At 42.5% G+C, this 27,757-nt stretch overlaps 1 protein-coding gene across 2 annotated transcripts in view; it reads right to left on the bottom strand.

Moving 5' to 3' along the window:
* Window positions 1–16: 16 nt before the first annotated feature.
* Window positions 17–27,757, bottom strand: part of znf1035 (zinc finger protein 1035) — a 32,123-nt gene continuing 4,382 nt past the window's right edge. For both annotated transcript variants that reach the window (XM_063198976.1, XM_063198975.1), the window contains exons 3-5: window positions 15,815–15,867; window positions 8,668–8,727; window positions 17–8,548 (exon numbers count right to left, since the gene is read on the bottom strand). In XM_063198976.1, the coding sequence (XP_063055046.1) occupies window positions 828–8,498 (7,671 nt within the window). In that variant the 5' untranslated portion in view covers window positions 8,499–8,548; window positions 8,668–8,727; window positions 15,815–15,867 and the 3' untranslated portion in view covers window positions 17–827. The remainder of the gene's footprint in view (window positions 8,549–8,667; window positions 8,728–15,814; window positions 15,868–27,757) is intronic.

Genomic DNA, 27,757 nt, shown 5'->3' with positions numbered 1-27,757 from the left:
ATGGAGTGAAACAAAATTACATAAAACGGTATTCGTTTTATTTCCTTCAACCAATGTCCCAAGTTATACAAAAGAAGCAAAATGTAAAATCAGGCCAATAGAAGCCTATTCATAACAAAAGAAAATAATGCAATCATGAATCATGAAGTCTCCATATTAGAGTCCACATTGTATGGTCACATCAAATACGCAAGTGCCTAATTGTTCAATGGTAGCATCATCACAAGACATTGTCAGAGAGAATAAAAAGTTTGAGGGAAAGAAAAACAAAAAAACTACATACACCTCAATTCTCACTGAAATGTTAAACCTCAACATTTTTGTCTTGTAATGGACATTGGGCAAAAAGGACAGGTATAATAATTCAGAGACTACAATAAACGTTAAAAAGTCCAATTGGTGAATCCCACAGTTGCGACTATAAACAGAAGTATCAATACATGTTACAGTATGTGTTTACAAGATAATGAGGCATATAAAAGTCTATTTCACATGTAAAAAAGTAATTACTCATCCAACTCTGCACTGTGCAAATGGACATATGAAAGTATAATCCAAAACAAACATGTCTATATACATTAAGATATTGACAAGCTTGTGTAGTAATCACTAACCAGCTGCGTGTACAATTAGAAGTAGAGCAACCCGCCACCACTGAATATGAACAAGAAAGGCATAGGAACATCTCAACTTTGAACTGATTCACATGAACATGTCATAAGAGCAGATTCATTTGGCCAGTCACTTCGCTACTACTTTGTTGGATAGATGGGCATTTTCCCCTTCCTTTGAATGCTTGCTTTTTACATTTGGTCAAGGCCTGGACATTAAAGAGTGGAAGAAGCTGCATGAGTAAGTTGATGCTCCTCCAAGAGGTGGAAGAAGGCAAAGGCCTTGTCACATTCTGTGCATTCGTAGACAACTTCGCCCACATGAGTTTCTTGATGCTTCCTAAGAAGTGAGAGATGGCCAAAGGATTTGTAGCACATGTCACAACGGTGAGCCCCGCCTTGCTCTTCAGCGTGCTTCTTCTCGTGTCTAGACAGGTCCTGAGCTGTAGTGAAGTTCTTGGGACAGACAGAGCACTGAAACTCTCGAGTGTGAGATTCTAGGTGAGCTGCCAGGGCACCTTCATCATCAAAGGACTGGGGACAAAGATGACAACTGAAGGACCTCTTGTGTACTGCCTCATGCTTGAGGAGGTAGCGCCTTTTAGCGAAGCCCTTTCCACAAAACTGGCATTTGTAGGGCCGGCAGTCTGGATTAGTCTTGTGATGTTCCCCAAGATCTGCTTGTGAAGAGAAGCGCTTCTTGCAAACGCTACAGTTGTAAAAGTCCTCTCCGACGTCAACCTCCTCCTCCTCCTCCTCTTCATGCACCCTTGACGACTTTGAGGAATGCTTGAGGGATTTTGGCGATGGCAATTTTGACTCTGACCTCTTCTCTGTGACTGAGCGCTGACGCTGAGCACACTGGTGCTGCCTGAAGGCGTCACTGCCCAAGAAACTTCCCCCGCACTCTGTACACTCGTACTGTGTAGTGGCTGTTAGATGACCTTGTTCATGCTCTGCCAATTTCGCCTTTGATGCAAAAGACATGTTGCAAACTTTACACATGAAGGAATGTATTGTCAGGTGATCAGCCAGCTCCATGGCCTGTGCATAGCTTTTGGGGCATATGGGGCACTGGTAGATGTTTACAGGATCCCGGCTCTCTGTCGGAGGCTTGTTTCTGCTGGAGGGGGCATCTCCCAGTTCATGCTCTGTACCATGGGTTCTTAGATGGCTCAGGAAGTGATGACGATAAGTGAAGTTCATGTGGCACTGATTGCACTGGTAGCGGGGTGCACCGGGCAGCTGGTGAGTAAGCTGATGCTTCTTCAGATGGGGTCCGCACAAAAAGTGCTTGTCGCACTCTTGACAGGCATATGGACGCTCCGGTGCAGGTTTACAGCCATGCTCTTTGAGTTCCTCTGGCACATGGAAGCACATTCCGCAAACTCCACAGTGATATGTTAAGCCACCTGTATGCTCGGAGGATAAGGAAGGGGGTGATATCACAGGTGGGGTCACTGATGGTGGAACCAATGGGGGATCCTCCTCCTCCTGTTCACTGTGAGTTTTACGGTGTTCAGCTCGGCTGGTTTTACATGAGAATGTGCGGTCACAGAGATCACAGGGAAAGTGTTCGTCACGGTGGGTTGCCATGTGTTCGGCAAGCTGTGTGGGTCCAGTGAAGCACAAATTGCACTTTGAGCAACGATGGGGACGGCTCTTTCCTTCCGTGTGTTTATGCCTTTTCAGGGCAAAGAGGGAGACAAATCCTCGTCCACAAATTTGACACTTGAATTCGGATTTGTGACTGCGCTGATGATGTTGCAGATTACTGAGCTGGACAAAGCATTTTCCACATTCTTCACATTCAAATGGTTTCTCGCCCAGGTGACAGCGCTGATGATCCTCCAGGCTCTCACATGTTGAGAAGGTTTTGCCACATACGTGACAAGGGAAATACGGGGCAGAGTCTGAATCATCGTCACTTGACGAATTAATACTGGTGTCACTAGTGTCATTTCCATCATCAACATTAGTTTTACCTGAAGTTTTGCCTGAAGTGGCACCCCTTTCCCGTTCATCGTCAGAAATGGAGTCAGAGCCATGCTTTGTTCTTTTATGCCTAAGGAATACTTTTTTGGTTGTGTACGTTATGTTGCATTTGTGACATGTGTATGTTATTGGATGGGACAGTGACATATGGTGATTAAGGGCCTTTTGAGTAGGGTATCTCCACTCACAAACAGAGCAGCAGAAAGGTCGACTGGGATCGTGGCACCATTTGTGTGTTTCCAAATCAGATGCAAAACGGAAGACTTTTGAGCATATCTGACAAGTATTAGGAGGTTTCTTGCCATGATGGTCTCTCATGTGCTTCGTAAGTGCACTTGGTTTTACAAATGACTTGCCACAGAGATCGCAGGATTTTTTCTTAAGGATCTCTTCTCGGCCGTGATTCTCAAGATGACTAATGAGCATAAGTCCATCTGTGAAGCATTGGTCACATTCTGAGCATTGATATTTGTTTGCAATCTCCTGTTTTCTTGGCGCTTTTCTGCTGCCCCCCTTGGTTGAGAACTCCGTCTGCAGAACTCCCGTTCCGGTTGTACTTGAGCCTTTGTTAAAGACCAGGACTGCACTTTTTTCTCCGGACACACTCTTTGTGGATTCAGGGGATGTTGAAGTCGTTTTAGGACTTTTTGTAGGACTGTTTTGTGTGACCATTTTTGCAGGACTTGATTTTTCACATTTTCTCATATGCTTTAACTGCACAGCCTTACTCCAGAAGCCTTTGTTGCACTTTCGACAGTAAAAGGGGTATGTCATTGTATGTGTGCGCATATGCATTCCCAGTCCACTGTTGTTAATAAAGCGCATGGGGCAGTGTGGACAACTGTATGGCTTTTGCTCAATTCTGTTATCTGTATCATCACTCTCTACAGGGCTTGCAGTGTACATTACAGCGAGCTCTTCTTTAACGTCCATTTTTTCTTCTAAATCAGATGTTGGGTTCTGCTGTGTGTCCTCTCTATGTGCATTAAGGAAATGCTGTTGGAGCTGTGAGAATAGCAGAAATTTTTCATCGCAATTTGTACATGAAAATGCTTTGATTTTCGGAGGGGAACTAGACTTTGTCACTGTGTTCTTTTCTTTGTCGACCCTGACGACACAATGGGTTTTGTGGCTTTGCAATTCTTCAAGTGGAAGCCACTCTCCACATTTGTCACAGAGCGTCCTTTTAGGCTCTTCTCCAGGTGGTGTGCATTTGGCCAAGTGTCTCTGCAAGTAGTCACGCCGAATGAAACGCTCGCCACAATTTTCACAACCGAAGGGCTTCTCGCCAGTGTGAAGACGGGTGTGCACTTGTGCTTGTGCTCCACTCTTAAATCTTCTGGGGCAATAAGCACATTGAAATCTTAGTGTCTCTGAATAATGGCCTTGTATTCTCTGCAAAAGTTTTGCCGTCTCCCTACACTGCTTTTCAGTAGCCTTTGCAGGCTTTACTGTACCTCCTGGAGTCACTCTTCGTTTACATTTCACCAACCTCAGGTGTCTTCGCAGTGATTCTGTACTGGAAAATCTTGTTCCACAGCGTTGACACATAAATGGTTTGCGAGATTGTGAGACATGCTTCATGCTAGTATGACAATCCAGACTTTTTCCAGAAGAGAACTCCTTGAAGCAGATTTTGCACTGAAAAGCTTCCTTTTGTTTGTTTTTCTGGTTTTGCCAGCCAGTTCCTTCATGATTTGAACTAATCTTGGGCACACGAACTTCAAGCATTAGCTTTTTCCCCCTACAGCGGTTTTGATGTACTTTAAGATGATCGTATCGGGAAAAAGAACCATCACATGTCTTACAGCGGTAGGGGTTCACATCTGTGTGGGTTAGAATGTGACGCCTGAGGTTCCTGGCTTTGGAGAAGTTCTTATTACAGAACTTACACTTGTACTGACCATCTTTCCCATCCGAGTGGGCCATTCCATTTCCAGTGTTATCCACGTTTTCGGTTTTAACTTCTTGAGGTGATTTTGATTTTTGTCGGAAAACTCCATCACAGAAGGCTTCATGTTGAAGATATCGGCTTTGAGTTGCATATCTATGGCCACAATACATGCATGCAAATGGTTTTTCTGCCTTGTGAGAAGGAAGATGCCTCAACAAATAACTTTTCCATTTGAAAGAGTTGGGACAATGAGGACATTTGAATTGTAGTCTGTCCTTTTTTGCCGTCCTAATGGCTTGCGGTCTTGTTTTGTTTGGACGTTTCACATTAGCAATGCCTTTGCAATTTCTTTCATGCACATTCTTGTTGTCCTTCCGACTGAAACCTCTTTCGCATTTACCACATTGGAACAAGATGGTTTTGTTGGTCACCTTTCCCTTGCATCTCTTATCGTGCCAGGGCAATGCCGTTTTCTTGTAGCACCTACCACATTTAGAGCAAGGGGAAAGTAATTTCAGTTTGTGTCCTTTCAAATGCTTTGTCAGACTACTAGCCCAAATAAAAGAATATGGGCAATGAGGACAATTAAATGTTTCGGTTCCCACAGCAAGTTTCTCCTCTTTTTGGTCTGCCTTTATACTGTCCTTCGCATTGCGGACAATCAATGCTCCTGTGCAAAGATCTATGTGAGTAGTGAGCGGCTCTTTACGGTAGAAGCACTGGCCACATTTTTTGCAGGAAAATGGTTTTTCCCCGGTATGGAGGCGCATGTGGCGTACAAGTCCTGCACGATTACTGTACTCCTTTTTACAGTACTGGCATTTCTTCCAGTTTTTTGGTAAGTGACTTAAACAGTGCTTACTCAGAGATCGTGAATCGGCAAAAGGTTTTCGACAGAGGGAACACATGAACTCAGAAGTTGTGAGGCCAGTGGACTGCTTCTGCACAGGTGTATCCTTTCTAGCACGTTTTGTTGCCTTCTGCTTGTCCCTGCGTTCATGGATCAGCACGTGTCTCAGAAAGTGCGCTGGAAAGCGGAATTCCCGGGCACAATCGGGACACTTCAGCATTCCCATGTTGTCATGATGAGATTTCCTGTGATCCATCAAATCACTCATGCTGGGGAAAATGTTGTCGCAAACACCACATTGTACCCTCTTCTGATGGGACTTACTATGGGCAATTAAGTGAGCCTGCATTTTAAAATGTTGGCCACATTGCTGGCAAGAGTATGGCTTGTCTTCCTTGTGCAGAGCCACGTGTTTGTTCAGCTGGAACGAATTTGAAAAACGTTTCCCACAAAATCGGCAGGACAAAGGACCACATTTTGCTGGATCCGATGTTAAATAATTTTTCAGTCTCAAGTCAGCAGGACTAGAGTATCTGTACCCCACTTTCTTTCCAGTCTTAGCCAAAAGCCTGTGTTTCTTTTCATGCTTTACAAGGCCAGAGGAATGAGAAAAAACTGCAGGGCACAACTTGCATTGATAGTATGTCTCATCATTAAATGAGAGTTGGTTGGTGTCTGAATCATCACTCTGTTTGTCTTTCTTTTGTTTCCCCGGTAAATGATCTCTGTCTTTTTCTTGCTTTTGTTTCTGGAATGTCTGTTTATACACTGGAAAGCAGGTATTTACGAAATGTCTTCTCATATTGTGGACATGGGTATAGCGGGATTCACAGAGAGGACACTTGAATGATCCACTGCTCTTTTTTTTCCTTTGCTTTTGTACATATTCTTGGATGCACCTCACACGCATGTGTCTGTGGAGATCGTAAGAGTATTTGAACAACCGTGGGCAGATTGGACACTGATACTTTGAGGTCACTGAATGGGACGAGGAGACACTGGTGTTCTCTTGTTTGTCTAGGGGGAATGTAGATGGTTCCTCCTTGTACATTTTGGGTGCTCCACCACACTGTTCCCTTCTGTGTCTATTCAGATTCCACGAATATTTGAATGCCCTGTCACAATCTCCACACTTGAAAGGCTTTGAGGCACTTGAGTGCGTCTTCATGTGAGAGTTGTACTGTGCACGTAGTACAAACGTCACATTGCATATTTTGCATCTATTTGGTGATGAAACCTGGTCTCTCTTGTAGATATCTACTAGCTTTACAAAGCATTCAGGGATGTCATATTGAGCAGAGGAGGTCGTTTTCTTGGTTTTTAGCAATGTCCTGGGCTTGTATTTTGGTCCGTAACATTTGTGCCTTTCTACAGACTCTGCCTCAGGAAAATATAGATCACATCGGTTGCACTGAAATTCCGTCTTTTCATGTTTAATTTCGTGCCATTTCAAATTTAATGACTTTGTGAAATGGCGGGGGCAAAAACGGCAATGATGCAATTTTGGCTGGGTGTATTTAGTGCCTTTTCTTGCACTCTGTGGCATGGGTCTGTGAAACATCCTGGGTTTTTCCAGCTCATCCTGGTCACAATCGTGATGTTCTGCAAGTTGCACAGAAGTTAGGTACCGCCCACAGGTCTGACACAGTTGGAAATTGTGTGTAGTGTGTCGATGATGGTGCTCAACAAGATGATCTACAGTCTCTGTAGTAGCACTGCATTGTGCACAGCGGTAAATTCCAACTTTGTCATCGGTCGTCTCAGTGTAGTCCAACATCACAATAGGATTCAATTTCTTCTTCATCTTTTGCGATTCCACCAGTTGTCTACCTCTGGCGGGACGATTGCCATCTCCCTCAGTACAACTTGATAGCTTCTCATTTATGTTGTCCTCATGGTCTGTGGCAACTTGAGGCAAAACGGTTTCATCAATTTGGTCTGCAGGTGTGTCTTGGGCTTCATCGTTTGGGGAATATTGCATAACAGAGTCTGAAACCCTCTCTGGGGTGCTTTGCTCATTTTGTTCCATCTCTTGTCCTGCGTAGATTTCGTGTGATGGGACATGATGTGGTGCACTAGAAATAGGGAGATCTGGCATCTCGGAAGTCTTTTCCGGGCTGAAGCTGGATTGTGTATTAGAACAACTTTCCTCCATGTCAAGCCTACTGCTCTGATCTCGTTCTACGCTTTCTGAGCCACTGTCAGGAATGGAGTCCAAAGTCTTCCGTTGTGGTGGCTGGGATGTCATTCTTGACTGACTAGTAGCAGGAATGGGCATTTCCTCAAGAATCTCATGTGACGGGGGTGGAGAAATGCAGGTTCTGGAATTGGTGCCAAAAGGAGTCTCTTCATGGTGAGAATCACAAGATTTGGCATCTGTGCCCATTATATTCTGTGCATCTGCAGTAAGTGCCCCATCCTCTGAATTCAGGGGTTCAGAAACATTGTCTGAGGCAATCTCAGAAGTAGTACCCAGATCTTGTTGTTGATTCTGCCCTTCCTCATGATGAATGCTACTCTCCCTTTCCTGCTCAGGGCTACTAACGTTTGAGTATTGATCTTCTGTTGAACTTTGCTTTTCCACCTTCTGCTTTCCAATTAAATCTGCACTATCTTCACAAAAATGTGGCTGCACAGTAACACCATTCTCTACTACTGATGGACAATCCAAGTTGCTCTGGGTCTTAAAGTAAGGGGCATAATCGGTTTGTCCAATTTGGTCTTGTTTGAAAATCTCACTGCAATCCATTATCTCTTCGTTGTCTGGTTCACAGAAACTACTCACGTCGGAGAAACCATCAGGAAAGGTTGGCGTTACAGAATTCTCCTTTGGCTCCTCAGAGTTTGTAGCTACATAAAAACCTTGGGAGGCATCACCTAAAGCTTTAGGCTCTGTAGGAGTGCTTTCTGAACCATCACTGTCCATTAAAAAGTTCAATTCTAAGGGAAGTGAGTCCAGTGCTGTGCCAGACACAGCTTTCAAGTCAGTTTGAGTAACCTCCTGATACATTTCAGAAGAGTGTTCGTTTTCCTGCTTGAAAGGAGCATCAGTTGGAACCTCCATCTGTTCTTCTATATCTTGAGGGTCCATCAGGGCCACCAAGGCTGATGACAGAGTCTGGCCACAAGTATTCATTTCATGGGTCATGTTGCGTTGAGTAGACTCTCAAGGGGACATGCCACCATCAGTCACCAAACCTACAAAATATATTGAGAGCATTTAAATAAAAATTTATCTGAAGACAATGATTTCACAGGTACAAAATAGTATGCATTTAGAATTTGTCAAGATTGATGAAAATCACAAGGCAACGTACCGTTTTTCCAGCTGCAGTTTCGCAACTGTGGACAACCGTTAGCTTCATTTTGAAGGGAACCTAAACGACAACATTTCAAAATGTTACATAAAGAAACTTGGGTTGCACCACTTAATTACATAATTAAAAGGTACCAGACACGAAAGAATGTCCATTTTAAATGGAAAATGCCCATACAGTTAGGGCTCTGAGGTAGGTCTAAGGACAGAAAGCTTGGAAATTAACCCTTGTAAAGTGGTGTTCATGCTTTTGTTACATAAAAGGAGTTTGATTATTTGTTTTCTATATGCCCGGGTCAAAATGACCCAAAGCTTATATACATCTTCATGTTCCCTACTGCTTGTGAAATATAGTTTATAAACGTTCTTTGAGAGCGACAGATAGAGATTTTTTTTTTCAGATTCATGTTCCTCACAGAAAATGAGCCAAAGCCAGTGAATTTAAGAGTGAAAGAATAATAACGGATAATAGTTTTCTCAAGCAAAAAAATTAAAATGTGTCAAAATGACCTGAACACCTTACAAGGGTTAAAATCAAAATTGAGGGTGAAAGTATGCGGATGAACATTTTACATTACATCATAACATTAAGAAATCCACAGCGCACTGTCAAGTTAACCAATACAACTGTCAATATTGAACAAAACATCCAAAAAACGAGGGCAGTAATGACAATGGAATCTTGAGTTGGGTGGATCATGATCTTTGATTTTGAAAAAGATTGTCATGTACGAATATATCATGTAACTTAACAAAATATGTGTTAGGCGATGTAATTGTAAAACTGCAGTCAGAGTAATGCTTGCTCTCACATGGTCTTGGAATGATCTGGCAATGTAGGCTACAACAAAATGTATGTTTTATTGTGATCAGTCACAAATCACACTTTCAGTATAGACCTACAGTGCGTTGTGCTTGGCCGATTCTGCCATTTCTCTCATGAACAGCATAGGGCTTGCTTCCGAAAATACAAGACCAGAGTGTGTATGGCACTTGTAACCATGAATGGTCTGCCACTTTCGGTGGTGTCATTAATGGTTCTCGAGCCAAATGGCGTTAAGTAGGCATGTTAACTCGGCCAGCCTCTCAAGGGGGCAGGCAGCCTAGGCGCTGGGCATCATTCAAGACCATGACTAACAAAACAGCACCCCAGTTCACGTCGTCATGAAAATGCTGCATCAAATGTCCATGTAGCTGAAAAGTACATATGGTAAAGACAACACGGGAGCTTAATTTTTTTATTCTGCCGTCCATTTGGGCCACACTTCCTGCTTTCAGCCAGCGCCATCTCTACCACACGTTTTCTTCCCACATTTGAATATTAATATCCCCATTTGAGTTCGTGTTTTTAGCACTATTCGAACTCGAATTCGAACTTCGAATATTCGTTGACAGCCCTAGTCGAGATGGGACTCTTCACTTTAGCATTGGCTGACTACACGGTAGCGTACCGCAGTGAGATAGACAACAAAGAAGGGTGTCAGTCTGCAAATAAATGAATGATTTACAAAGTTCTCTATGCTCCGTTTTTGAAAGTTATGGCCCATATTTGATTACGAACTGTGTGTTGAGGACTTCAAACTGGTTTAACAATAGCCGTGGCTAGCCCTATTGAAGTGAAATGGCTTTTTAGCCTCCTGCAGCTAACTTAAATGCTACTTCAAAACAAACTTTCCCCACATCTAAACAGTACACAAATACTTTGACAGAGGAACCATTGAAAGCATCATCACCAGCTGTATCACTGTATGGGGCGGGAGCTGCACTGACTACAACAGGAAAGCCCTGCAACGCATAGTGAACACAGCTGGGAGGATCATCAAGGCACCTCTCCCCTCCCTGCAAGACATCTACACCAGCCGCCTCACCCGCAAAGCCCTCACAATTGTGAGGGATGAGACCCACCCAGCACTAGAGGTGCTCCGATTGCTCGGCTGCCGATCATGACCGGCCGATAATGGCCAAAAATAGCCTGATCGGTGATCGGAAAAACATGCCGATCAAAAAACCGATCGAGAGATATTAAATTCCTCACGCAACCATTTGCCTTTACACCTGGCGCTGCATGTAGGCGCTGGCTCTGCACAGCTGCAACTGCACCAAAAGAAGGCATCTTTGCTTGTCTATAACTTTTCGCCATTCCCCCCTTCATTTCCACCATTCATAACCATATCTGCATCAACAATGATCTGATTTTCCGATCCATGCGCCGTTTACCTGAGTGACAATGTAATTTGCGATTGAGTACTCGCCAGTGAGCCATGTTACGTTATAACCTGTGTAGTTGCCTTGGTCAGCACGCGACAACTTCACGTTGTCAGCACAAACATGTCAATTATTGTTTTCAAAGTTGTAATTGGCAGTCAGTCGATTAGTTTGATAGTCGCTGAAACACCAAACGGCGACAGATGTGGTTAAAACTTGAGAGAGAGATTCAGAACGGTAGTGGAGCACTGCAACTGTGGACGGTGACAGAGAGGGGAGGGGCTCTCCTCACGAGGCTGCTCATTTAAAGCGACAGGTTGTTTTTTTCTCGTATGTGGAAGACTATTTGATGTAATGTTTCAGTTTCAATTCAATCTTAAATAGTTTAGTTATTCTATGCAATAACTTATACATTGATTAATACTGTAGACTGTATTACCAACACTAGTCTGAAAGATAATAATAATAATAATAATAATAGCCTAATAATAGACATGTGCAAATTAAGATTGATTGGTTTATGGGCAGAAATGGTATTCAATAAGGATAATTAATAGGCTATTAAAAAAATAGGAAATCATTTTTGTGATCGGCAATGATCGGTAATCGGCAGATAAAGATTTTTGGTGATCGGTATCGGTGATCGGACCCAAAAAATGGTGATCGGAGCACCTCTACCCAGCACACAACCTGATCCGTCTCCTGCCCTCCGGACAGCAGTACGGGAGCCTTCGGTCCAGAACCACCCGGCTGGCGAATACCTTCATCCACCAGGTCATCAGAATGCTGAACTCCCTCCACCCCCTCCCTACTCGGTGTGCCCCAGCCACCAGGCAGACAGGAAGCTAAGACTCACTGACCTCACTCACTGACCGACCTCACTCACTGACTGACTGACCGACCTCACTCACTCGCCCACTCACTCACTCACTCGAACTGCTCCATGTGACTGCACCTACCTGCACTCTCTGATCTCCATTTCCTAGAACTGCTTGCGCTATGAGCTTGTACCTCCAACTATGCTGCTACTTGACCACTGGACTACAATGGACCATGCTGGACTGCACAATGAGTAGTACAGCAAAGCCCTGACTTTTTTGTATCCCACTATTGGACTGAACCTGCACTGCCCCACAAGAACACACACACACACACAGTCCTGGAACATAAGAACAAAACAACATGCTGCTACAATGCTGCTACTACTTTATATAATCATTGTTATTATACTGTTAATATTGCTACTGTCACTGTTATTATTTCTATTATTGCAATGTCTACATTCTATATTTATCTTATCTTCTGTTTACATGTTCAATGTTAAATGTTCATTTGTACTGTATTTATTATTGACCACTTATTGTTACCAGTCCATCACTGTTACCTGTCCTGTCTTGCACTTTATGTCAGACATACAGGACTGACATTTTACAGACTATGTCCTGGCATGGTATAGAGAAAAAAACGTAATTTCATTTCCCTTGTATGATTTGTGCATATGAAGAAAGTGACAATAAAAAAGCTGACTTGTTTTGAATGCTAAGCCCCGCTTTAGGCTACAATCAAAGTTCTGAGCAAATTTAAGATTTATTGAATCAAATTGGATCAATGTGCCGTTTTGTTGACCAAACATCTGGCGTCCTCCCCTTTGCCAGGTCCGTAGTAGGCTACACTTGCAAATTCTCATTATTAACGTCAGGGTTGCCATAAATGAAGACGTAAGCAACATTTGAGCTTTATTTGTTTGTAAAAGTATATTTGCAGACTACATTTCTCAAGATCTATTTCTTAATTTGAAAATCAATACACCTGAAGATATCAGCTAGTTATTTAAACAAATCTCAGGTGCCAAGGTGAGGACGGCACCTAACCCCACACTGCTCTAGGGGAAATGCAGGCAGGCCGCTGTAGGCAGGCCGCTGGCCCATTGTTTCCGGGTTCTATTATTGCAAGGGGGAGGGGGGGGATCCCCCTTTAGGCAGACCGAAGGACTGTTCTATTCAATGCTAGGAGTATTATGACATGCCCCTTTAGGCAGACCGGAACCTGGTCATGTTAGGTGCCCATAGCAACCTATTACAATGGCATATCTCTATATACTTAAAGAATCTCTGATGTAGGCCCTGTGTCTCTATGAGACAGATTTTCTCCCATCATGTCACTGTTCAATCAAAATAGGCCTTTGCTGTGTGTGTGTGTGTGTGTGTGTGTGTGCATGTGATATTAGTTAATTGTGAGTGACCTTGTGGCATTTATGTGATTAAAATGTATCAATAGTAATTTTATAGGCCATCATATCAAACACAATGTGCTTGAGAAAGAGAAAAAGTAGAAACTAAGACTGTACATAACTAATACTAATAATAAACAAAATGGCTATCCATCTATCCATTACTTTCGGGACGCATTTTGGGATACGATTTGCCTTCTGTGTAGGACTGACGATTTTGTATGTGCACTGCAGACATTACAGAGGAACAGAGACCATGCACCAGAAACTCTGCTGTGCATAGTTTGGAAATTAGGTGAGAAATGGGAAGGTGAGAAATGAGGTGGCAAGGCAGCAGGACAACACACAACGGAGCCGAAAGCTATGTAGGCCAGTCAATCTAGCTCAAAAAAGGAGATAAAAGTCAGAACCTTAACTATTTCTAAGTGACCTTAAATGCCCTTGCATGCCAAGTCGAATTACAGATGGTTCCTAATAATATGTTCTTAATGCATTCTAAGCTTTTTGAAGAGACTATGGTCGACCATGATGTCAGGATCCTGTACCAGCTGGGATTGTGTTTGGGTGGTCTCCTGCACCCTCATCCAATAAGTGCCCTTAGCAAGGCATATAACCTGCTCCAGGGACAGAAACCAATACCCTGTGCCTAAATTATTACAATTGAAGGGAGTTTGGCTTTGGTTGACTCTCGCCAGACCATGGTGTATTTCCATTCAACATTGTGAGCTCACATGAGGGTCTGGGAGACCTTCTGATTCGCCCTGCTCCCAAAATGAAATGCAGATGAACCAATAAGAATTGCAGAATTTTCATAGACATGACAGTCAAAATTTGGACCGCAGTGGAGAAGGGGAAAAATAAGTGAAATGCGGTTGAAATTACAGAATCAATGTCAATGACCATGTGAGTCCATGTGAGCGGGTATTGTTGCTGAAACAACCTTATTTCACTTATTTTTCCCCTTCTCCACTGCAAAATAAGTGAAATGCGGTTGTTTCAGCAACAATACCCGCTCACATGGACTCAAGTCATTGACATTGATTCTGCAATTTCAACTGTATTTCCAAATCTGTGAGTAGTAACAGTAGCAGCTAAGGATTTTTTCACCTTCGGAAAACTATGCCTATGATATAGCTCCAGATGGTCGTTATGAAGTAAGGCGAGTGGCAAGTATCAAAAAAAGAATTCATTTGAAGGTCACAGGAAAAACAGATGCATATTAACCATACAAGTGAATATCACTAACGACATCATGGTATGGTTATATCATATGAAAGCATATATTCAAGGTTTTAAGCACTGTCACACTTTTTGTTTATGTTTGGCACCTTTTAATCGAGAGTGCGGTGTGATCCGGCTTAACACAAGCACTGTCACACTGCAACCTCCCAGTTTGGGGGGCCTTGCCCTGCGGCATTGCTCTATGCAACAATCTGTGTTCAATGACCAAGACTGGATTTAACTCTTCCATTACTGTGATACTTTAGAGCTCTCAAGTTATTTTGTCATGTTTCTCTATTGAAAAGGTACAAAAAAATAAATGCATGGGGCAAACTTTAACATAGGGGTGGGCGGTATGGACGGTATACTATCGTAAAAGGTATTTTTTCCACCAAGGTATGGATTTTGGCCATACCGTTCTACCGTGATATAGCGCATTGCATCCTGCAGATGGCAGTATAGACAACGTTATGAACATCCACCCGACTGACTGCCTCAAGTTGTAGCAATGTGGTTGTAGAGAAACAGCATTTCCTTTGAATAAGCTTCAAGTGTAAAATGTATGGTTAGTGTAATGAACTATTGTTTGAAATGGTATGTGATGGCAACACATTTCGATTCTGGACTCCACAATTTACTGGGCACGAAATGCAAGCTAACTAGCTAACAGCCCAAGTCATTCATGTCTATGCTGGTGTCTGACAAAATAAATGTGCTTAATGTGCTAACATTGGTTGCCTTACATTTAACACATTGCGCCAGCCGTAACAGCTGTATGTCACTGTTTCCAGTTGAGATAATATCATTCATGATATCTGACTGGTGTTAGTAACTAAATTGACTGTTCACTGTTTAAAATGTGGCATTAGCGATTTCGCTAACGTTAGCACGCTAACCGCTGGTGCAGTGAAAGCTGCCATTGCCATTCAAATGCATTAGTTCTGCAATGCATTGCTAACTGCCTCATGTGAAAGTTCGTTTTTCCTAACTTTAACAATGACATCTTAAACCATTATGCTTGGCATAATCACAGATGCAAGCACACATTTCAAAATTACCATAAACAACTCCAGAAATAGAAAAAAAGGTGCAATGAACGATGTAGTTGATACAATCCACGTTCAGTTCTATTTACTCCCAATGTGTTCAGTTTGACACCCCTCCCTTTTCCCCCTCTCTACCGTAGTTTAACCCCTTCGACACTTGGTGAAATTGACAGTGTTCTATTGGGTAGCATTGCATTGCATTGCAAAATGCATTTTACATAGACTAGTTTTTGCTTGTTTTTTAAAAATGTAATGGCAAGAATTCACACATATATGAAAGGACATTGTGTCATTTCCAAAAATCAAATGCAAAGGTTTGCAACGCTTCAATTTTAAACAAATGTACAATACCGTGATATATACCGTGATATATACCGTGACTAAAATTATACCGAGGTATACATTTTTGGCCATATCGCCCACCCCTACTTTAACACTTGGCTTACCTGTCCTGCTGACAGAGTCCCACAGCCAAACAACAGGGGGATGGTCAAGCCAGCTGTGTACAAAGAAAAAAAAGATGTGTTTAATTACTGTGTTCAACTGCAGACAGGACAAAATCCATGAGACAACCATCTGAGCTGAAGAGAGTGTCAGCACCATAGTCTGCACAAACCTTTCACACACAACCAAAATGTTCAAGAAAATAGAAGTAAGCAAGAGTAGAACTGCAAGTCAGGTCATTCTACTGAAAAAAGCTGAAATTGATACTGACTCCATATTGTACATTTATAAATACAGCTCATAATTCAAAAGGCTTACAGTTGAAACAGACTAGTCTCATATCTACAGTCAGATTTCGGAAAACATTGACTGACACGCATAAAATCAATTTTATTTTGAATCTTAATACTTGCTTAGTTGCTAAAAAAAAAGGAAAGTCACACAGTTCCATATCCATACAGTATGAGAATCGAGTCAATGAGCTAAGGCAGTTTTGAGTCTTCCTTGCGATGAGCGTGAAGCAGTCATGAGTGACGTTATAAGCTATTGGGGTGAAGTGTCTGAAATTATTTCACTGCTTTTCAGTGTAACCAAAGAACGTACCCATCCAAAGTTTTGTACCATGTGATGGTAAAAGCCATCATGTAACAGGGTGCACTAATAAAATGAGAACAAAATCCAGAGCTCACTTTCAGGGCTACCTTGTGTTGCCTGGCTCTTGCCAAACCTGTACTTCCACACAACTTTGTGAGCTCTACTACTTGGTCTGGGAGACTAGTAGGATTCCACTTCTCCAGTCAAAAAATAATCTGAGTATTTATTGCTTCAACATCAACAAATTCCTTTAAAAACATGTTCTATTCACATCTGAAGCGTCAATATAGGATGCATTCCAATATGCAACCTTGCATCCTCCACTTGTGCTTGTGGCCTCACGTTTTGCTGATGCCCCGCCTCTGTGGAGAAACCAATTAAGTTTCCCCGCCATCAGCCTAGCCAGAACAATTTTTGGGGGACTATTTTTCATTCACCATCCAGTTTGCAAATGAGAAAATGACTTTACAATTGAGCTTTTGCAAGATATTGAAATTAGTGCGGTCAAAATGATCGCGTTAACTCAACCCCTTTTTAACAGCGATAATTTTTTTATCGCGAGATTAACGCTAGATGTGACCCTGTGAAGTTTTTTTTCATAAACTGGCTGACCGCAGGTAACAGCGCTTAACTACAATTCCCAGCATGCCGGTTACAGAAGACGCAGAGCCTCGCGTCTTGCATACTTTTAAACAGCCCCAAATAGTCCGTTTTGAATCCTACATCCATTTCAAGACTACAAACAAAGTTTTGAGCATCTATTATTGGCTGTTACATATGATCAACAGAGCATCAAATTTGCCGTTTTCTTGTTGACAGAGAGAGGTGTAGTTTCCTACCCTTCGTCCACTACACTTTTAACTTATCAGAGCTGTCATAAGTAGTAGGCTAACAAACGAGCTTTGTTTGAAAGTGTTATCCCCAGGCTTATTGGTTTTCTCACCAAGAAATACATCTTTATGAATGTAGTAGTCTACATATACGCCATCAGATGATCTTATAATGTCATTTCGCCTAAAAAATGCCAAGGAGGCACAATCCCACACAATATAGCCTAGCCCTGCTGTATGAGGCACATTTTCTCCCCTCCGGTCACTGGAAACTAAATATCTTCTGTGTAGCCTATGTGTGTGTGTCTTTGTGCATAGGCCTATTTATGTTCTTGTTATAATTTTTCTCCACCTTATTTTTTAAATATCATATGCCACTAGGGCAGATGTAAGTGTCTAACACTCATTGTCTTCAATTTTCAAAAAAAATATTTGCACAAACCTATAGCCCTTTTTGTAGGCCTACAACGATAGAAGTGTTGCAATGATTTTAAATGAGACATAATTATGCGACTAAAATGTGATTAATCGCGAGTTAACTATGGCATGTATGCGATTAAATATTTCAATCGATTGACAGCACTAATTGAAATATAATGCTGTTGTCAGTGATGTCATCACAATGTATTACTTCCTGGTACGAGGCCACAAGCACAAGTGGAGCATGCAAGACCACATATTGGAATGCACACGTAGTCTGTAACAGGGCTATTCACTTAGTTTTTCAAGTGGGCCACATTTTGAAACCAAGAGGTGGAGGTGGGCCGCACATGTCAGCAGCGGCCGCCGGTCACTAGGCCTAGGTGGTAAAATAACTTTTTCTAGATTTTTAAAAGCAAGCTTTAATCCTAACATTGAGCATCAAGCAGAGCAGAGATTCACAAAAAAGAATCATTTGTTGTCCATGGAATATCAAAACTGCAGTGCTACAGCACTTAGGCTACTAGCCTGGTGAACCAGCGCCACCCGCTAGACGGCAAAATGTTTTGTCTACGGGTGGGTCTGGCCTCGCATAATGATTGAATGAAGCCAGAATGCCATGAATCTGGCAAACCAATTACAACGCAAATATGTGTTTTGAATCAAAGCGGGCAGGGTTTTGAGGGAAGGTTGTTCTCATCAACAATCTTCGGATGTATTATGCATCGAGGCCAGACTAAATTAGACATCCACATTTAGTCTGGTTTATCAGGCTATTAGGCTACTGCAATAATCTGCAGGGGTGACTATCACACACTCCCTGGAAAAAGAGGTGACTCAATGGGATCTTCCTGTTTAAATAAAGGTAATAATAAGTTTAAAAAATACTCTGTGCAATACAATTAGCACAATTCTGGATTGTAATATTTTGGACGCAATATATTGCAGTATTGCACAGTTCAATGACTAAATGTTATCTGACCTCACAAACTATAAAACAGATATCTGTGAATAAGGAAAACTAATCGTTTCTGTAATCACCACCAGAGAAGAATCACGGAAAACAAATACAGAACAGGGGATGTTTGCGGTTGTATAAACGGCAAGTGATCTTGAAATCATTAATTAGTGACCACATCCTGAATTGGAACGGACGTTACGTGCATGAGTGACCATATTTCTGTAGCCATATGAACACTAGCCTACTGCCAGACACACGTTGTTGAAGGGGCATTGAAGTGAGTTGAGAAGTCGAAGAAGCTGCGTTCTGATGCGCCTCTAATATTTTCCCCCTCTCTTTAAGCGTTGATCCACTTCTTTGTTCCAAACTACTGCACTGGCTGGTAGTGCGATCAAAAATGCACGTGACATAAATATTTAATGTTTCATTTTCATTTACGTCGGGTCTGTGTGGCTACAAAACAACAGACACATCTAGTTTACTTGTATTGAAGGCAGTTTGACAATCCTGTCGCTGCTACCGTTGCGGGATACAGATAGCGCATACCTAGAATGGAACAAAAATCAAAACTAGGCTCAAGAGGCTCAAGAGAGAGCATAACTCGCCCGTTGCAGCTTCACTTTAAAACCAGTCAATGCTGCAATTGTCATCCACACCTTCCAATGCAGCTAATAAAATACTTAAACGTCTTCTCCCTCTCTCCACATGCCCATGCACTCCCCGCCTACTTGACGGTCACACACCTCTTTCTTTCAGGTGGATACGGACATTTAGGCTACGTGCACAGTTCAAATGCACAGACGTATTGTGCAATGTTCACCAGCACTGACGGGTCGTTTTGTCAGACCTAGTAGATTTCGTTTATTTTAAGAACATAACTTCTAGATGTCGCCTCGCCTCCGTGTTGCATGACCAAAGTACAGTGCGCCATGTAGCTAAAAATGCCCATTTCTGGAAATTCGATATGGCAGACATGGAGAAGATCCACCTTTTCATATGAAAAGTGTAATCTTCCCAGTCATAACTTCAATGGCGGTGGGAAGTATTAGTGAAAAAAATAACATTGTGAATGGGCAGCATAGGTTCTGGAAAGAAACTGAAAAATATTACACAGTGGGGGCAGAGGTCTCATTGGCAGACAGCTCTCAAATCTAAAGGACACAGATACAAGCTTTATGATCAATATACAAGACTCATCAGAGGAAGAAGAACTAAGCACAAGTGAGAAACCTGAAACCATTCCATCATGAACAACGCCAGAGTGGATGACCCAGGGATGACAACCGATTCAGTGGCCAAAAGCATGTGATAAGATACTGTGTAAATTGCCCTTTGGGGGATCAGAGGTGTCGTCACTTTAAAAAGTTGCTTCCCCCCAAAAAAAAATATTATCATTCAAAGGCTCTGCGTCAAAGGCCCTGCATCCGTCTGCACAAAAAAAACCAGAAATTGAGCTTATGACTACTACTCCAAGATTCTGAGTCTTCTGGTAGAATTGTTCGTCATGAACACCTCTGGTACCGTCCACTCTGCCTTCAGACAAGCAAGGGCAACACTGCTACTGAAGAAGCCTACACTCAAACCTGCACAAGCTACCACTCTGTCTCACCGCTTCCCTTCCTATCCAAACCCCTGGAAAGGGCAGTTGCAAAACAGGTTACCAACTTCCTAAACCAGAACAGACCACTGGACCCAAAACCATCCAGCTTTAGAGGTGGACACTCAACCGAAACTGCCTCACTGTCAGTAACTGAAGGTCTTCGGCAGGGATGGGGAACCTATGTGTCGAGGCCGTTTGTCACTGCTATGCTGATGACAGCCAGATGTATGTTGTTTCAGCCAGATGACTCCACGATGTCAGTTTGCATCTCGGTTTGCCTTATCAACCCGTCAACTAAGATCAGGGTTTCTGCACATTTTGGATCACCAAATATAAGACTTTTTAAGACAAATATAAGACCTCTGATGATAAAATATAAGACCACCGCTCGGGGTGAGGCATTGCAATATTGCTAATGTTATTAGTTTGCATTGCTATAATGAAATGTAGGCCTAGTACATAATTATATATAATAAACAATATTATATGACTACTGTGCTTTTATAGTGTAGCCTAGGGTAAACACAGTGTAAGCAGTAGCAAGGTGTAACTGATCTGTAGGCCTACAGACACCATGCATGCATATGGTCAGTTAACTGACAACTGGCATTTAATTGAGGGTCCCACGCATGTTTTGACGGCCTATGGAAAACTCAGATGAATGTTCATCAACTGCCTTTAAATGTACACATTAAAAATGGCTCAACAATTCATCATTTCTGATGGATAAATAGTTGAATGCACTTTGCTATTAGGAGAGATGACACCTGGTGCCAAAAGGGTTAAATGTACAACTACTCTGAGTGCCGTTTCTCCTCCTCCAGCTCGCTTTATCAGAGACGGGTAGCAGAAGCAAGCGTTCTAATTTGAGCAGCCTGTCTGTAGTTTGTTGTTCTCACAAACAGCGCACAACTTGGAAGCGATTTCCAGCATGTCCATAACAAGCATTTAGCGCGTTTACCGTTGCCCATCTGGTTACCGATTTGGACATTACGCACCTCGCCAGATCATTGGCTTCGTACATATTCTGTTACTCATCCGATTTCGTATTGCCTCGCGCTCACTTCCTCATGCTGCCATCATGTTAACAAAATCATTTTGCATTTGACAGAGGCCTCAAATAGCCTGTCACGTATCTAGAGGCGATTCTAAAAGTGTAGGCTATTGTATGAAGGAACAATTATTTTCGAATACGGTCATAATGGACTTTATGAAATGAACCCTTTACATTTAGCAAACGCTTCTACCCAAACGCAAGGGTATGGCTAACATGCTTACGATAGACAACATTTAAAACTTACCGTCAACGACTAAATGATTAGGCTATGCGTCCTCCCGACACAGTTAACATCAAGCTTCATATTCCGACGTTGCTTTGGATAGCTAACCGTTTTATTTCTTGTCCTCAAGCCACATTACACTGAACTTGCATCTATTTATCCATCTCGATTCACGTTAATATTTTTTCGACCACTTTTTCGGCTGTTTCTACTAGAACATGCAAGTAGACTACTAGATGCTGCGCCCATAGGTCTGCGGCTGCCCCCCGCTGTGTGGCCAGCGGGCTGCGCAGTGCCACAAACACAGATCAGTTTCATCTTCTTTCCCGCATCTTGATAAGGGACGTATGCCGGTTAAATAAGGTTTATAGCGTCAGAAAATAGACCTTTTTCTTATACTCAAGCTACCCAGATGAAATATAAGACCTCCCACGTAAATATAATACCACACTTCCAAAAATTGGCGAAATATAAGGCTTTATAAGACCTTAAACACAAGGAAAATCGGACCCTATCTGACCAAACATGCTGCGCAACTACTGGTTCAGGCCACAGCCATGTCAGGTTTACCTGCTTGAGTATTAAAATCACTGATGGTCCAGAATGCGGCGGAACGTTTAGCATTCACTCTACCCAAAAGGACCCATGCTACTTCTCTATTCATCGAGTTGCACTGGCTACCACTATCAAGCACAAGGCCTTGACCCTTGCCTGCAAAACCACTTCAGGAACAGCTCCAACTTATCTGAAGGACATTCAAACTGTACGGACAGACAGCAGGTGTTGAATGCGTGGAAAGCAGCGGAAGTAATTGACTTTGTATGGAAGAGCAAGCAGAAGCAGAAGCGTCAAAAGCTGCAAAAGCGTTTCTAGAGCCGAGGGTGTCAAAAGCCTTATAAGAGACGTTGAACTCCAGCTAAAAACATGAAAAAAGCCAGCAGGCGGCAGCCAATGGAATGTTCACATTTTTATAAACATGAGCTTCGGTTGGTTGCTCTCCCTGATCGAACGCTTCAGGTTGAATCGTTGGCCGGGTTCATAGCCCCTGACCTGTGCTTTCCTGGCGGTCCTACCTTCTTGCTCTAAGCAATCCCAGTCAAGACTGTTCTCAGTGGAATAAACCTCCAGAGGCAGCAAGACTTGGCTAATCTCTCCCAACCTTCAAGCAGCAAGTAGACTCTTCCCTTTCATGACCATCTACTGCACTAATGCTTGAGCTGCCGCAGTCTCAGGGTAGACTCTGTGGCATGTGTATGTGTACTCTACTTACCCCTAAGCTAATGTACTTGAGGGGGAAAAAACCCACTTACTTAAAATAAAATAAAAAACAACCCTACTTGGCATCTGCACTTGTTGTTCTGTACATTTCCTGTGCACTTTCAATCTGCTACTGTTAGTTATGATTATGTCCGCGATTGTAAGTCGCTTTGGTTAAAAGCGTCTGTAAAATGCAATGTAATGTCTCTTTCCCTTGGACTTGTGGATGAGGTCCCTGGCCCTCGAAATCATGTCAACCTGCACAGTGCATGTATTCAAGGATCAAAGCACAGTGGGTTTACATACAGTGTTCAATCTCGCCCTCCAACCCGTGCCTGCAGTTCACCTAGAGAGCGCTGTCGAGACAGCAGAGCCCATAAGGCTGGCGCTAATAACTGACAATTGTGCTCGCTGTCGGCTGAAACTTGACAATATTATTTTAAGTTCTGAGAAACCAATGTGGATGTAAATGAAATGTACAATAACCTGAGAGTTATGTCCTTCTGATTTCTTAAAGCATTGGCATTTATGAGTCAGGCTCCGCTAGCATCTTGCTAACAAAATTGCTTTACAGCCGTCGTGATCACAGCAATGCAGCCGGCCGACCAATCCAAACGCAGTGTGTGACGCCACTCGTGACGTCATATTGACAATAAAGACGTATTTTACAAAGATCCAGAGAGTTTAAACATTCAAACTAAGTGCTGTTTGAAAGGATAATTCATCCTGCCTTTGGGAAAAAATAAAATGAAACGACGATACCAATTCTCTCCCAAAGCAATGGCAGCATCTGTGGATGAGCTCCATGGACCCCATTCATTCTAACAGCCTCTGCGCTCCTTGGCGCTCCTCTGCGCTGTCTGGATGGCGCCACTTAGTGGACAGTACCACCCGGAAAAAGTAGCGAGATTCCTCTCTCGAACTACCCATAAACACTCTCTGATCAAAGTAATCCACAACTCTGGCATCTCTGAACCCTTCTATAAACTATTGTATAATTCGGCCAAGATCCTCAGCTACCTCCTTGCAAGTTTGACTTGTCATCAGCAAGGAAATGGCTTGAGCACAGACTTGACGCTCTGTACAGCTTTCCGAGATATTGGTTTGGCCATCGTGGCAACACTACCAAAAAAGCTTCTATGACATGCTTAATAATAAAACCAAGACAGTTATAGCCTCAATCAGTCAGTCACAAACAGATTAAATATTTTAAGAGACATATTGGACAAAAATCCTTTTTATGTACTTTCATTAGCTTATTTGGGTCTCTACTGATCTCAAACACGACAAGCCTGATAAAAAAAACATCTCATCTGTCTGAGTTACTCTACTGATTTGGCACATGCTGCTGTGAGCCCTTTAGATTTGTCCTGTAGCGTGGCATCATAGCTGAAGACCACAGGCAGAAGGAAAAAACCTAAGCAGGACTTTCAGTGTCCACCTCTGGTGCAAACCACTTCACATCAGACTACTTTGTTAGGGTGGCAAGGAGTGGTCGGCACGAGTGAATTAGCATTCAAGGGCACAAGAGGCCAACACGACACACTGTAACACTGCAGTTGGAGAAACACGAGTGATGACATTTCTTGATGTTTGGATGATTTTTAGCTAATAACATCAAGAACGTTTTTCAAGGCCCATTCACCAATTCTTACCATCTTATGAAGAGGTTTAATATGTCCGCTTTAAGAAAAGACGTGGGAAGTGAATGTCCACCTGGGAAACCCCCATTGTTATTGTGACACAGCACTCCACAGCCCATAGTGTTCACTGCACACAACAAAATTGCATTTATGTCTAACCCGTGGAAGGGGAAAGTCCTAAACGACGCCCCAAGAGAGCACTGCGGCAGGATGTGATTGAGGACTGGTGTGCCATCCTTTTGTGTCTGACCTCCAACGCGACAGTATGGGACGATCTCACCCAGCAAAAATCGTTTCTGTCGCTAGGCAGGTCTGCCTAGTTAACAAAGCATGGAACTAAACTACATTCGAAGCTTCAGAAGGGTAGAGAAGATGGGTAGAGGGCAGTTGGATACCTCTCAGCAGGGACAGACATGCCGGGTTCAGAAAGTAAAAACCCTGCCACATACTTGAACCAGATGATCCTCAGGGATTAAAGCAAAAAAAAGTCATCTGACTGAACTTTTTTGCCGGTTAGGCACCCGATCGAGTATCACTCCGTAACCCTACGAAAACCAATGTAGCCAGGCTTTGCCCTCATAACGAAACATACACTGGTTTTATGCAAAGAATGGTGCCAGAGCCAGCGCTAGGCAGACAGGGCTGTCGCCTAGAGCAGAATAGGCCTATGTCTTGAGGGAGCCAGTAATACCAAAATGTGCCACAAAATCAGAACTTCAAGCAACATAAAACGTTACACTTCACATTAACAATGAATATTCATCATACACTCAGTAGGCCTACTCAGTATGAATGTACCTGTAGGTAGTAAGTACTAGATCAAATGTAGGCCTTGTAGGCCTACAATGCTATGTTTACAGATGCCAATTTCTAAATACAAAAAAGGAAAGAGGAAAAGGGGGCAGGCCTGGGCCACCAGATTGACTAGAACTGGCCGAGAATGGAGGGATAATGGATACTATATCCGACTGCAAACACTGAACTGCAATTTGGGGCATGTTTTGGTTATTTTCCTCTTATTTCTACCCATTGTTTATGAATTGTTCACAACATTTTGCAGAATGGATTCACAATGAGTGTTGTTTCAAAATGGTCTAGCTGATATCACAGAATTATTGACTTGGAATTGCAATGTGTTGATACAGTGATCCCATTATGTTTTTTTTTTTTTTGTAGTAGTAGTAGGTTATATTTTGTCTTTCACATCAGAACGGGCAAGCACTGTTCTGGTGAAAGCACTGGTGCGCATTGCTTGCAGTTGTATTTCTGACATTTAAAAAATAATGCATAGCAATCAGAGGGAGAAAACTAGTTGTTGGTTAGTTGTATGTTATTTGTATGTTTTCCCCTTCTGCCTTTTTCACTATTCATCCTGTTACAAATAACTTGTTGACGTTTACAAACAGGTTGCGGTAGTCTACCTCCGTGTTCTACCGTTTTGAAAACCTATAGCTACTTTTTTGCTTCTCGGTGTGCGGTGCCAAGCACGCTTCGCAAGCAGACACGACCCAGTCACAGACATACGTCTATCGTTTAACAAAAGTAGGGCTGTCCCTAAAGATTATTTTCCTCCCGATTATTCTATCAACTATTTTTTTCGAATAGTCGCGATTATTATTTTTTTTTTAAATTTGGAAGGGAAAATCTGTGATATGCCACTTAATTTTGGCCTGAAAAAATAACAGACAAATAAAGCAGAGTGCACCTAGGACAATGATTTCTAAAAAAAAAATAAAAAAGAAAAAAAAAAGAAAGAAAAGAAAAAAAAGGGGACATTGTATAAATTAGTCATAGACTAGGCTATAATACACACAGGCCTATGCTATATCTATTTGTTTCAGTTCAAATCAAGTAAGCTTATTAGCCTACATTTACTGATGTATAAAGAGGCCCAAGTTATACAGTATTAGGAAAGTGGAAACAAATATGGGCCACTGTAGGTTAGGGTAAAGGCTACCAGAGATTTTATGAGTAGCCTGCAAGGAAAGAACGTCGAGGCTACTCTGTCCATGTCATTCTGTTGACGCACCAAAACCCAGCTGGTCCCTATCCCCCTTCTGTCGCTAATATAGACCCAGTTAGTAATTGCAGCACGACATAATTATGACTTATTATATTATTAGAATAATATTACTATTTATTTAGACATGCAGTCGGCACAAACAATATTGAATGCGAGGTGAACTTCGTGCACCGTCCGTGGAGGAGAAGGGAAGACCTTTCTGAATCCTCTCACTCCTCCACATCTCACGCTGTTGGCCGGAATATGCACACTTCTGTTGTCTTCATTTACTTTTTAACTTTGTATACAAGCTCTTCTACAAACACCCCGACCACTGTCACCCTAAAGGTGTTGAATATTGCGTCTATAACAGGCACATTACGAATCATTATCTCCCTGTCGTTGCTATGCACGCCGCCAGCATAGCGACAGTATAAAGCAGTGTGAAATATACCGCGCGTCTCGATCTGAAAAACTTTCACTTCCTCAATAAATATAGTCTCCTACAGAAACACAACCAGGTCTTGTGCCTTGTCTTTAAAATATCGCCACACTTTGGATGTCTTTGTCCGTTTATTGGGCTGATAAGTGGTGTTACCTTCATCTTTGTTTGACACTGACACTCTCGGACGTGCAGCCCCTGACCTGTCATTTTCTCCACCTCTGTTTTCAGCACGTAAACTACCTCGCGGCTCGCACAAATCACTTCTTTTTCATTGGGCTGATTAGTGGTGCCACTTCATCTTCGTCTGACACTGACACCCTCAGGATTTCAGCCTCTTACTTACATTTTCTTCGCTTCTGTTTAGCACGTCTACCTCGCGGCTTGCGCAAGTCACTTTTTTTTTTTTTTTTTTTTTTGTTGCGCAAATCACGTAAACGACGGTATGTTGAACACGCCGACTTATTTACGCAATCGACGTAATCGATTACGTCGAATAGTCGGGACAGCCCTAAACAAAAGTAACACACATAAGCTTGTCGCTCAACTTTTCACTCGAATCAAGGCAAATCATCCACCCATCAGTCCTGAGTGCCCGGTGCGCAAATCTAACTGAACTCAAACGAAACGCATCCGAGAAGATGGGCACAGACGTTGAGCCACTCAAAAACAAGCGCACTGTTGCTGCACACTATTCCAGTTAGCAAAAACAGCATCACACAGTAGCCTACAACAAGCCTTGAAAGTGAAACAAACATCGAAACGGCATTTATCGACCATGAGTCCACCCATCAGAACACTGCTTCCCAGAACAAGACGTGGCATAAAATATTGCCTCTGCCAGGGATAGCCTATCCGTGACCCCTGTAAAATGCAACCCATTTTAACTTATTTCTTAAATATATATCGGCAACAA

This window comes from Engraulis encrasicolus, chromosome 5, assembly GCF_034702125.1.
Source record: "Engraulis encrasicolus isolate BLACKSEA-1 chromosome 5, IST_EnEncr_1.0, whole genome shotgun sequence".
In the NCBI taxonomy this organism is placed as follows: domain Eukaryota; kingdom Metazoa; phylum Chordata; class Actinopteri; order Clupeiformes; family Engraulidae; genus Engraulis; species Engraulis encrasicolus.
This window is presented reverse-complemented; position numbering and strand designations above follow the sequence as displayed.